The sequence below is a fragment of the Erigeron canadensis genome, chromosome 6 (assembly GCF_010389155.1).
Source record: "Erigeron canadensis isolate Cc75 chromosome 6, C_canadensis_v1, whole genome shotgun sequence".
Taxonomy (NCBI): Eukaryota; Viridiplantae; Streptophyta; class Magnoliopsida; order Asterales; family Asteraceae; genus Erigeron; species Erigeron canadensis.
The window spans coordinates 27696518-27709970 of NC_057766.1; the positions used below are offsets into that span (position 1 = coordinate 27696518).

The following is a 13453-nucleotide window of genomic DNA, read 5'->3' on the forward strand; positions in this document are numbered from 1 at the left end:
ACTCAAAAATTAAAGAATTATTTAAAAACTAACTAGAAAAAATTGAATTAAAGAAAGTAATAAACCCTAATATTTGATAAAAACCAGTTTTTTTTTTTTTTTTTTAAAAAGTGGTCAATTTTTTTTGACCGATATTGACCAAAAACTGCCGAGTTTGACCAAAACGATAAATTGTCCGATAAGTCATTTTTCTTATCGGTGAAGGGTCAATAACCGATATATCGGCCGATAAATCCGATATTTACAACCATTGCCATGGGATAAGAATCAAACCTCCAACCAGAGGTCGGAGTGTTTACCACTGATCAACATCATAAGATTGTGAAACCCTATCGGGGCTACAAATTATATTTATTGAGTAAGATCTTGATCTTAGTAACCTCGGTGATGGCTTACGTATCTCTACAAATTTGAAAAATTATTACTTGTCCTCATCTCTTTCATGCATTGTAATTTAACTAATATATACAACTGGGGTATGACAAGTTCAAGAATTTTTCAATGTTTTAACATAAAGAAGGATATATAGCGCAATGAATTTAAGTGGAAAGTGAATTACTCAATTGATCAAATAGTATACACCTTGTCATCCTAACCTATGGAGATAGAGGTCATTAGTTCGATCATCGTACCATATATAGGTTGGAGGATCTTTTCTACCAATTAGATAGAAAATGAAAGTCGTCTATCTACTTAGGCAGAGGTAAGGTCTGCCTACATCTTAACCTCCCTCATACACCGTCGAAGTATTAGGGCTCAAAACCCGTAAACGTTTCTATTTTAGTATCTATTAAGGATTTAAGGTGCTTAAATGTTAAAAGTTTCATTGAATCCATTTTAGTATATACACAGTAATACACATACATTCCTTTGGCGATATCTTCGATACTTTTAAGGCCTAGTGAAGAATTGAGAGCTTCTAATAACTTATCATATAATAATACATTAATAGGGAGTAGTTCTGATTAGAAACTTGTTTACATGTCTAATTGATTCTTTAACAACACATTTAGACCCTATAAAGGATGTCCATCTGAGTTATGTATATCAGTATATGTATACAATACACATATCTAGCAGATGTCACAAACAAGACCAACAGTGTTAAAGGTGTAAAGGATCTATATATAGGTCAAAAATCGAGTCGGTATAGTTCATACTACCTTCCTACTCTTCAAACGAAAAGAAAAACAGTGCAAGAACTTACATATAAAACATCATATTATCTTATTGACCTAGTAAACATAATTGGAAGGGAACAGATTGAACAACAGCCTTTGATATCTTGGCGACATGTAAGTTGGTCCTGGTCACCTCTAAACTTTCACACTGGGCAGCAGCTCCTGAGAGCATAAAACAGAAATGCTAATATGCAATATATCACACTTCATCTATAGTAGAGTGTGTGTGTGTGTGTGTGTGTGTGTGTGTACATACATGAATATGTATAGATATATATATATGCATATACATATGTACATATATGAATGATATGTCAGACTCATAGAACACGTACCTGATAGAGCACTGAAGATTGAAGATTGAGTTTCTATTCACACTTGATAGAGCGGTATATGTGTCGGACAAAGAACAAAGCCGCACGGAAACCAACCATCCCAAGCATCAGAAAGAAACCATAACAGATACAAGCCATATAACCAAAGAAAAATGAGGTTTGCATGAATCCAGACATGTCAGAACGTTGATAATAGTAATACAAGCAATATCCATAGATGAAAACTCCAGTTGAGCCACCACATAGGAAAGACCTGAAAATAAGTAGCAAATAGAGTCAAGTGTTTTGCCAACAAAACCAAAAAATTTAAATGCCAAAATGAAACGATAAAAACGTGACATACCTCCACCACCATTCATGGTCTTCAGCAGCAAGTTGGAAATAAGTCAATGCGACCGTGATAAAGGCGGTGACGATGAGGAGAATTATAAAAACTATAAATAAGATACTGTAAATGGTATATATCCTGTGGCCCCACACACTTGCGAATATGTAGTAAAGCTCAATGTAGATTGCACTGAAAGGAAGAAAACCAGCCATGGCCATTTGAGGGATAGTTTTGCGGTACCATGGCAGTGGTGGGATCTCTCTAGGATATTTAGTGGTTCGAACAGGAGCCTGAAACTCAGCCTTGCTGTTTTTCCCAGCAATACCCCCCAAAACTAGCAATGGTGATGTCACCAAAGTCCAAATCAATACAATCACCACGATTGTACCAAATGGCAGAGCGGCGGTAGCAGTATAAGCAATTGCAACAGTGTTTAGAAAGCAAAACGTAAGAAATAGAGGTGCACAAAACAGGCAGCCAGTCAATAGTAAGTTCCTCACCTGTTGGTGAAAGTTGAGATAACATATTAAAATCAACCATCACAGTCGATTAATATACACAAATATACCATGAGTAAGATTAACATACCCAGTTAGTTCCTTCAAGCTGGTGATAAAAGGAGGCTGCAGTATAGCCCGCAATTCCGGATGTAAGTGCATATATGACAACCAAAGCAGTAAACAGAGCTCCTCGATTGTATGGATAAAATACACCAACAAGAGCCAGTCCAAAGATAAAAAGTGAACTGAAATAACCAAAACAATGTCAAAATCAATATTAACAATTGATCCATTGAAATTTGAAGATGTGAAATAGCTAGTTTACACACGTAGTACTTACAGAGCAAACAGTTGGGTACCAGAACCTAGGGCAGCAGCAAACAATGACTTGTACTTTGGGTATCTGAAAACATCACCATGAATGTATTTCCATCCGGTTTCCTCTTGGTCATCTGCTGCCTCTTCGTCATGCGCATACCTTTTGCAAACATAGGTAAATTTGGTTAACGAAAAGATAGTCAAAAAATGAACATATCTGTATCTGAACAAATGGATTTGATTCCTTACTTGACAAAGTCATTCTTAAGGACCCGCATAAGAATTGTGGCAAGGAAACCGGTTAAGAGGAGGACTGTAACACATGAGTTAATAATTGAAAACCAATGGATTTCCAAGTGATGTGGCTGTGAAGAAGACTGCGAGTACTTCTCCATTCTACTCTCGAAAGGAATTGTTGTTTCTTTCCACCTCACTGTGTACATAAACTCCACCTCGACTTCCTTGTCTTCAGTGAGATCCACGACAGCAGTAGGATCGGCTTTTGCATTAATTTCTATGACACGATCTTTATTGTAATGAATTTCAAAGTGAAGATGCTTAAATAGATAATATTTCTCCTCATTGGGATCAGCTTTTTCCTTTTCAACTTTCCCTAGAAATCCCCAGAAAGGCAAGTCATCATAGTACATCTGAAAGTAATAATCCTTGGTAACAGCACTTCGGAACTTAGATACTTCCTCCTTTGTAAGTGTTTTCTTGCAAACAATTTCGGAATCCTTTTCAACCATAAAGTCAAGCTTATATGGAGCACTGACTAAACGATCTCCATTCAGTACTTCACCGAGAGCTTCGGGTTTCTCCTTTAAATGAGCTGAAAACAACATTCACGTCATTGATGTATAGCAGATAGAAATATAAATTAAAGCAACAAAAACAGTACAAGATTATTGATAACAAAAAAAGGGATTAAAGCAGAGCACACGCACCTGGTAAACAGAAAGGCAGGTCAAAAAAGCGATATGTTTCACTGTAGAGGAAGAAAAGGTTATGAAATGAGCAGAGACGTAAAACGAATATAAGTCACGAGTCATATTTCCTATAGTATAAGCATATTTTCACACACACACACACACACACACACACACACACACACACACATATACACTCATTTTAACACAGAATTCAAGTCCTAAAACTTGTTATCCCTTTCTTTATCTGAAACCAAAAATTCCACGCAAAAAACTTTTAACACAAGCATGGCACTAGTTGCAAAGACAATTGCTCAGGTTCACACATCATCTCATTCTACAATAACTCAATCTATTATACCAGGAAATTTTCATCAAGTAAAAATTTCCCTGCTGCACCTTACATACCATCAAGTCCTGATCCTATATGCATGTCCCACAATTTCTTCGAGATCTCACTAGGTGCAGGTGGGTGTTTGCGATGGCTTTATATTAAAGACCTTAAAAAATAAACCTGCTTCTTTTAAAGTACTTATTCCTTATAAAACAAACCGATAAAGTTTTTCGTATTTGCTATTGCTTATCACCTTTAAAAATAAGCCCTTGATCAGATAATCACTTAAATAACCCGTTATACTTAGGCGCCACATTGCACTATCCAAATCCCTTCTAAACCACATTTTACTACATCAAGTTATCAACTTGATATATCCCTCTGACCTATCTACTTCAATGTCATGTATATGCAATCATCATTAGTAGCGCCCGCCCAACCATAATCCGTATAATCCATAAAGTTCGAAACCAACGCTAAACGGACAATTGTTCTCATTTCTAAGCCTATAGTCTCTAAATTTCAAAACTTTCTAACTCAAAAATGCATAATACAACACCTATAACAACTAGTAACAATAAAACCCTAAACATAAGATCCATCAAAATAAATCAAACAAAGAAATAAACCCTAAATCTTTAAAATTAGATCCAGCAATAGTATCAACACACATAATGTATACATACATATAGATATAGATCTAAATAAAATACCATATATAAAATAATTTACAGATCTAATAAAATTAAGTACCTGGGGTTATGAAAGGGACCAACTTTATTGGCATAAATAGGGACTTCATCACCAGGTTTATATTTATGATCTGATTTTGCAATTGTTTCTTGAATGCTGATAGCTGCAACTACTAGCAGCAGCGCCACCGTGAACCACCGCATCGCCACCGACATTTTTTTGGTTGATCTGATTCAGTGTGGATGCAGCCCAGATGCGATCTTTACATATTTTGTGAATCTGTGTTTAATGGATGACTTATATATATGTGTGTGTGTGTATAATGTGTATTATAATATTCTGGTTTTGTTTAAGGGGTTTTTGTGTAATTTTGGGTGTGAGGAGTTTTTTTTAAAGTGGTCCCTTGCTTTTTGTTTTTTTGGATTGGTGACCCACAAATTACTTTTAAAAAATATAATTGAAAAAAAAAAAGATTTCGAATAGAAAAAAAAAAGTATAATGTCAAGCAAAAACGTAAGATCGCATTTTAATCCAAATATTTTGTTGAGTTTTTATAGAGGGTGTAAGTTAAGCTGAAGGTTACTAATGTGATTCGGTCAAACATTATGATTCTCATGTAAACTAATGCGAGTTCAGAGATATTACATATTTTTAATAAAAAATACTCGTAATAATTTATAAAATAACAGTATCGTGCGTTAGTATCACAACTACCCTCACCATATGTGTAAATGAATGGAAAAAACATATCACGAACGGTGTTGTTATAGTACGTATGTTTTCATAATCATTTTTTTTAACGGTCGACGAATAGTTTATTTCATATTAACTCATCCCATAGTTGTACTGCATATGAGCACCCCAAACTATACATTATCATTTATATCTAGTTTTTTCACTAAAAATAAAAAGATAAAAAAAAAACACAAAAAAAAACACTCGAGCTAAATCCAATTTCAACTTGTTGGCAAAAACTCAAATCTCATGGCTTTTCCAAAAGAGAAAGTTTACAAGTTAGTTGACTAGTTTATTAAACCCATAAAGAAAAGAAAAAAGGTTAGATATAAAGTAATGTAGTGTATTATTTTTGGTTAGATAAGTTGGTAAAACTTTGTCCCTCAAATTGTTACACATACCGTAGCTTCTATACAACCTCAAACCCCTGAAACTCTATTAGCTCCTATACAACTCTTCCATCAAACCATTATGCACATTTTGACATCAACCCTTTGACTCATCACCATGGATATCTAAAACATGCGTCTTGTAATTTACATAAGAACCAAACAGAATCCGAGATTGTCTCCCGAATTGTAACAAATCTAATGTTTTGCAAAACTCGTGCAAAATAAAAGATTGAGCATAAAGAACATGAAAATAGTCTAAGGTTAAAAACTTACAACTGTAAATGGTTTTACAATATAAGTCAACATTGAGGCATGTTAGCTGAAAGCTGTATATTGGCAATCACAAGTTACATACTCAACTAACAGTATTTTTTAATTTCGAAAAAAAGTTAGTAGGAAAACTTTTGTATCAAAAGCGAAAAAATAAGTCATTATTCTATCATATGTAACGTATTTTTTCGTGTTTGATTTGAAATTGTCCTACTTTTTTGGGCAAAATTAAAAGTTATTATTTATGATCATACAGAATGTAAGTAAAAATATTTTAGAAGTTGAATGGAGTTAATTTTCGCAAAATCGTCTTTATGGTTGTCCCGATCTGAGTTATTGCATTTTGTATCACCGAAAGTCCTTGCCACTCTTGTTGTTAAGACTTAAGCCCGTATTTTAGTTCAAAACACAACTTTCTATCTACTTGTGGACCAATGTCAATGATCAAAAACGTTTAAATCTAGCTCAAGATTCAATTTCAATCAACATCTCAATTAGATTGTCCCCCTGTTTTGTTAGAGAGATATATACATACTTTAAAAATCAAAAATGACTTTGCATAGTTGCTTGATGTTTACATTTCATCAAAATCAAAACAATTGCCTCATAAATACGTTTAGAAGTTTTGGGTGTCCCAACCTTTTGATCACATAAATCATCTGTCTTGAAATGGCATATCATGAAAAGTTTAAAATATTTATTTGACCAACGGAAAAATGCATCTTGCTATTTTTCTGACTTAATTTGTGAAACATTACAGGACAAACAAGCTATATTCATATTTTGACCAAGAAGTCTGCTTTTCAACGATAGAGGTCAGCTATATGAGCAATGAAAGATCCACACACACACACACACACACGAAAAGAGAGAGAAAGAGAGAGGAAAAGAAAAAGAACATTCTGTTAAGAGTGTCGAATATGAGCAATTTGTGCCAAGCAAGTTCAAAAGATGTAATGAATACTGTTCCAAAAAAAAAAGATGTAATGAATGCTGGCAAATAACTAGACTTGCACAAAGATTAATTACAAGCTAAAACTTAAAATAAAAAAGATTGGTATCTATGTCCAAAATTGAGCATTCGAGTATGAATTTGCTTCCTAATGTCAAACCGGGCAAAGGAAAAGGGAAACAACATAAACTAGTAATATCAAAACATTGTTCCACATGTATGTTCTTGTAGCATTCATGGTTTCACCCGGGGTGGCGGCAGCAGCAACTCCTGAGACGGTCACAAATCATGAAACGTCATATACTAATTATAGGTACAGCCAAGAGCCAAAAGACTAGTTTTAAAATAAAGACAATCTTTATCAAGACTGGCAACTTCAAAAATGGGAGCTGATGTTTAGACCACAAAATTACATGGTACACAAAAAAGTTTGTGATGTGTTGTTGCACAATATACTGTTGTCCATCATATCAACTTTTTGGCAAGTAATTTTGGAGGTGTATATCACCTCTCCTTGAAAATAGCAACGGCATTTCTAAGCCTACAATTCTAAATTTTTTTACAAAATATATTATAATAACCTACGAATATTGTTAGAAAAAACAACTGAATACAATAATATAGGACATCATTTTAATGGCAAATTATCTCATTAGATATGCAAAATGTGAAGGTCGGGTAACGGACTTGCAGGTTATTTTCTAGTACGGACTGATTTAGCCTGAATACATGATTTGTCCATTTTTATAGCTTTTTCTTTTAATATGGTTACAACAACCATCTTGTTACAAATCATAATCTTACGGTTGAAAAAACTATTTTAGAGGTTATGCGCCTTAAACATACACTTATGGAGACATACACATTGACCTAGATAAGATTTTCACTTGGTGCAACTGAAGTACAATAATAACCCAAATCAACTCTTTCTTACATAAATTAGTTGAAATTGCCCCATCTCATACAGAAAATACTGAGATATACGTAACTAAATGCAAATGTGTATATATGTGTGTGTGTGTAGCTATATTTTCTTACAAGTATGCTTACCCTCCTACACACACGTCATTCATTGATTACATTTAGACAAAGGGTCCACTAAATAAACTTTTCTAGCTTTTACCTAGAGACATATAGCATAAAATTCTTCAATTTAATAGGACATACCTGCTTGACCATAGCTACATTGAACATTAAGCTTCTATTCACACTTGATTGAACGGTATATATGTCGAACAAAGAACAAAGCCGCACGAAAACCAACCGTCCCAAGCATCAGAAAGAAACCATAGCAAATGCAAGCCATGTAACCAAAGAAAAACGAGGTTTGCATAAATCCCGACATGTCAGAACGTTGATAATAGTAATACAAGCAATACCCATAGATGAAAACTCCAGTTGAGCCACCACACAGGAAAGACCTGAAAATAATTAGCAAGTAGAGTCAAGTGTTGCCCCAACAGAAAACGTAAACACAGTATGATAATTATTTTTTTAAGTGAAAGCACAGCAAGTCAAATAACAAACTGAGATATTAGCAAGCAAAAGCAATATAAATTGTAAATACCTCCACCACCATTCATGGTCTTCGGCAGCAAGTTGGAAATAAGTTAATGCCACAGTGATAAACGCGGTAACAATCAGGAGGATGATAAAAACTATAAATAAGATGCTGTAAATGGTATATATCCTGTGCCCCCACACACTAGCGAATATGTAGTAAAGTTCAATGTAGATTGCACTGAAAGGAAGGAAACCAGCCATGGCCATTTGAGGGATAGTTTTGCGGTACCATGGCAAAGGTGGGATCTCTCTTGGATACTTTGTCGTACGAACAGGAGCCTGAAACTCAGCCTTGCTGTTCTTTCCAGCAATACCTCCTAATACTAGCAAAGGTGATGTAACTAAAGTCCAAATTAAAACGATCACCACAATGGTACCGAAGGGTAGAGCAGCGGTTGCAGTATAAGCGATTGCAACAGTGTTCAGAAAGCAGAATGTAAGAAAAAGAGGTCCACAAAAAAGGCAGCCAGTTAATAGTAAGTTCCTCACCTGTTGATCAATATTAAAATATCACCGTGTATCATCAATCATAAATCTTGATTTTCAAAAACAGGACATCAATATAAGAATAAATGCAGCAAAAGGAAACCACATAGAGAGAAGGGTTTAGGATATAAGAAGAATTACAATCCCACAAAAGCTTGATATCTTAAAAGAAGCCATTGTAAAACTTCATCAACAAACTAAGCCTTCAAAGAATAAAAATTAATGAAATCGTATGAATTAACACCAAACGGGTAGGCCAGTCGATGGTCATCTTGAATTGGCTCATGATCAGACCTGGCCCGGAACTATAGATTAAGATCATGACCCACCAAATGTAAAAAAGACAAGTCATTTGTAACTCCCCTCCACGTCCCACTCCCACGAGGCCATTCCCCCCTCCTTTTTATGACATTTTTTAGAAAGTATACAAGTATAACTCCTATCTTACATGTAGTAAAGAGAGGTTACATACATGTAGTAAAGAAAGTTTTAATTAGCAAAAAAATTACCATCATGACATCACTCGTGTTATATATATATATATACCCTATATATATATATAGGGTAACACTCCGGTGAGAACACTTTTAAAATAAGAACGGTGAGAACACTTAAAAACATCATTTTAATGCATTAAAAGTCCACAAAACTAACATAATGCTTAACTAATTATCATTATTTAAGTGTTTAACAACACATTGATCCGTCAAAATCGAAAAATCCCGTTTTTTATTGTGCATCCATCTTGAATGCATATTCATCAAAATGATGCATCCAACAAAAACGTTACTTTTTCAATTTTGACGGATCAATGTGCTGTTAAACACTTAAATAATGATAATTAGTTATGCACTATGTTAGTTTTATGGACTTTTAATGCATCAAAATGTAGTTTTTAAGTGTTCTCATTTGTTCTCATTTTAATTTGGTTCTCATTTGATAGCCACCCTATATATATATACATACACACACACACACATATATAAACACAGTCAGATTCAAAAAAGTTATAGTCAATTGTGATGTTTTTAACTTATAAAATTCTGAAAAGATCTATAAAATGACAAAAAAACAAAAACTTGTAGAAAACACCGAATGAGGAAGGCAAGGTGCAGGAGGTTGGGCGTGTACGATACAGAAGAGGGAAAAGAATGATGTGTGAAGCAACAACTCAAATCGTGTTTAAGAGAAAAAGTGAAGATAGAAGGTAAATTGATTTACTTCACTATTTAAAAGGATCAACCAAAACAACTCAAAGATCAATCCAAGTGAACTACTTAAATGTGTCAATCTAAATAATTCAACTTCGTTGACCCTTTGGATAATATACATGGATCAGCTCGGATAAGATCTAGATCACTAGCACCCATTGACAGGCTTACCTATAGTTGCAGTTAAAACTCTAGACTAATCATTAAGCATGATGAAGAGGTTGTAAAGTTCAAACAATCCAAGCTTTCAAAAAAGTAAAACGATATTATAGAAATAATCACTAATATATGGAGTAACATACCCAGTTAGTTCCTTCTAGCTGGTGATAAAAAGAAGCTGCAGTGTAGCCTGCAATCCCAGAAGTAAGAGCATATATGACAACCAAAGCCGTAAACAGAGCTCCCCGGTTATATGGATAAAATACACCAACAAGAGCCAGTCCAAAGATGAAAAGTGAACTGGCAAAACAAGTAAATAGTCAAATATAACACAGGTGAACTACAAAACCCATGGAAGATTAGAACTTAAAAGTGTAAATAATATATTCAACAAATATTTTGCTTACAGTGAAAATAGCTGGGAACCGGAACCAAGGGAAGCAGCAAACAGAGACTTGTACTTCGGGTATCTGAAAACATCACCATGAATGTACTTCCACCCTGTTTCCTCTTGCTCATCAGCGGCCTCCTCATCATGAGCATACCTTTTCATAAATAACAAAAGGAATGTTCATAACTGAAAACACTTACATGAATAGTGCATCACTCAAAGAAATTTTTCTTACTTAACAAAGTCATTCTTAAGAACTCGCATAAGAATTGTAGCAAGGAAGCCAGTCAGGAGAAGAACTGTCACACATGAGTTAATAATTGAAAACCAATGGATCTCCAAGTGATGTGGTTGTGAAGACGACTGAGAGTACTTCTCCATCCTACTCTCAAAAGGAACATTTGTTTGTTTCCACTTCACCGTGTACATATATTCCACTTCAACTTCCTTGTCTTCCGTGAGATCTACCACGGCATTAGGATCAGCTTTTGCATTTATCTCTATGACACGATCTTTGTTATAGTGGACCTCAAAGTGCAGATGCTTAAACAGATAATATTTTTTCTCACTGGGGTCAGTTTTGTCCTTTTCAACTTTCCCTAAAAAGCCCCAAAAAGGCAAGTCATCATAGTACATTTGGAAATAATAATCCTTGGCAACAGCACTTCGGAGTTTGGATACTTCCTCTTTTGTCAGTTGTTTTCTGCAAACAATTTCCGAGTCCTTCTCAACCAAAAACGGAAGTTTATAAGGAGCACTAACTAAACGATCACCATTTAATACTTCACCGAGAGCTTCTGGCTTTTCCTTCAAATGAGCTGTAAACAAAATTTGCATCAATGATATATGCTAGCAAGGACAATCACAGCTCAAGCAACAAGATAAGAAAAGGTATATGCAATAAAACAAGATACATGAAACCAAAGAAAAGTACACACACCTGGTAAACAGAAGGGTAGATCATAAAAACGGTATGTTTCACTGTAAAAGAAAAGATATATGACAAGTGAGCGTATAACCAAGCATACAAAATAAATGTGATCTGACTATTAATGTAGCATTCTTTATGCACTCAATAGAACATTTCGTGTAGACTTTTAAATTTAAATTTAAAGCACGTAGATTTGTGTTTGGAATATAACCAACTGGGTTGGATCAAGTGGGTGGAGCCCTTGCCTTTGGAGACAAAGGCCAAGGGTTCGATCCTCATGCCCAACAAAGCTGGAGGTCCTATTCTACCTTTGGTAGAACCTGGAAACAACATCTCTACCTTAGATAGGGGTAAAGTTGTCTACATCTCAACCTCCCCCATACACCGCTGAAGATGGTATTGGGACCCAAAAACCCGTGGAAGACGACATTGGGTGTTACTGTACTTTCTTTTTTATTCGTGTTTGGAATATCACTACGCGTAAAAACAACTTTATTTATTTTAACCATGTTATGCTAAGTTGCTAACCTAACCGTGTGTATACACGCGACTAAATGCTAGAGTAAAAGATATATCAAGTCCACCTAGCCACCCGCTGAAATAGAGCCCGACTAACTAATCCATTTTCACCAACAAGTTATTCTAATAAATCTACTTCCTCCTTCACTCTAGTGGAAATCAAAATCGATATACTTTCCGAATGCCCCCATCTCCAGAACTATCTCTATCTTTTCCCTAACATTATCTAATCTAATTATTATTAATCATAACAAAATGAATCTTAAATTAGACCTACATTCTGAAACCCATAAAAACCCTAAATTTACCTAACTTAAGCTCAGATCCACCAATATAACAACAGTAAATAGATAAATCAGATTCATAAACACTAAAATAATAATAATAATAATAATAATAATAATAATAATAATAATAAAGTTATATATAAACACAACAAAAATAAAATTTAAAAATGTAAATGGATTAAGTTGTCACCTAGGGTTATGAAAGGGGCCAACTTTATTGGCATAAATAGGAACTTCATCAGTGGGTTTATACTTGTGATCTGAACCACTTGATCCCGTTATTTGGACGGTCAGGATTGTCACAACCACCACTAACCACCGTATTCCACCACCCATTTTCTTTCTTTCTAGTTTCACGTCTGTTTTTTTCCACACTGCACACAAATATATAGATAGATAGATATAGGATATGTATGTATGTTTTAGCAGTTATTTTTGTGACTGTAGAGATAGATGGGTTTGTCAAAAAGGGCTTTTTGGGTATTTCAAGAAATTGAAAGACGATGACTTTTCCATGTTTTGCTGATTTTATACTTCTCTATTAATGTTAACGTGACAAAAAAAAAAGTGACGTTATTGAAGTTTGTTTAGAAACTTTACAAATAAAAACAAGGTTTCCAAGTAGTACAAATTGGCTTTACTAAAGGGTATTTGGCGTTTTTCTATTGATTAGAAATATTGTTTATTATCTCGGAGACGTATGATATGTGTTAATCGTACAACGAAAGGGTCCCGTAATAAGCGAATCTTAAATAGTTTTTCTCACTATACCACCTTTTTAATTGGAAAATACCATCGAGGAGAACCTACCAAGACTCGAACTCAAGATCTTGGAGTAAACTCCGCCGGAGCCCCGTATAACAGGTTTAGTAAAACACCTTTAGTTACTGGGGCTGGTAATTACTTTATACATGTTATTGACCTTTTTAAAAATGTTGT

The 13453-nt window shown here is 34.6% G+C and overlaps 2 protein-coding genes across 2 annotated transcripts; both read right to left on the reverse strand.

Moving 5' to 3' along the window:
• Positions 1 to 1104: 1104 nt before the first annotated feature.
• Positions 1105 to 4922, reverse strand: LOC122603348 (transmembrane 9 superfamily member 3-like). Its single transcript, XM_043776023.1, has 8 exons — positions 4679 to 4922; positions 3610 to 3650; positions 2912 to 3494; positions 2685 to 2822; positions 2433 to 2589; positions 1860 to 2344; positions 1517 to 1769; positions 1105 to 1343 (listed from the first exon to the last, which is right to left on the reverse strand). The coding sequence occupies exons 1-7, from the start codon at positions 4831 to 4833 to the stop codon at positions 1550 to 1552; spliced, it is 1779 nt and encodes a 592-aa protein (XP_043631958.1). The 5' UTR covers positions 4834 to 4922; the 3' UTR covers positions 1105 to 1343; positions 1517 to 1549.
• A 2077-nt stretch (positions 4923 to 6999) lies between these two features.
• On the reverse strand, positions 7000 to 12921 carry LOC122603255 (transmembrane 9 superfamily member 2-like). The gene is made up of 8 exons (XM_043775916.1): positions 12705 to 12921; positions 11718 to 11758; positions 11013 to 11595; positions 10794 to 10931; positions 10530 to 10686; positions 8535 to 9019; positions 8135 to 8388; positions 7000 to 7237 (listed from the first exon to the last, which is right to left on the reverse strand). Exons 1-7 carry the CDS (start codon positions 12848 to 12850, stop codon positions 8169 to 8171), a joined length of 1770 nt encoding a protein of 589 aa, XP_043631851.1. The 5' UTR covers positions 12851 to 12921; the 3' UTR covers positions 7000 to 7237; positions 8135 to 8168.
• Positions 12922 to 13453: the final 532 nt, after the last annotated feature.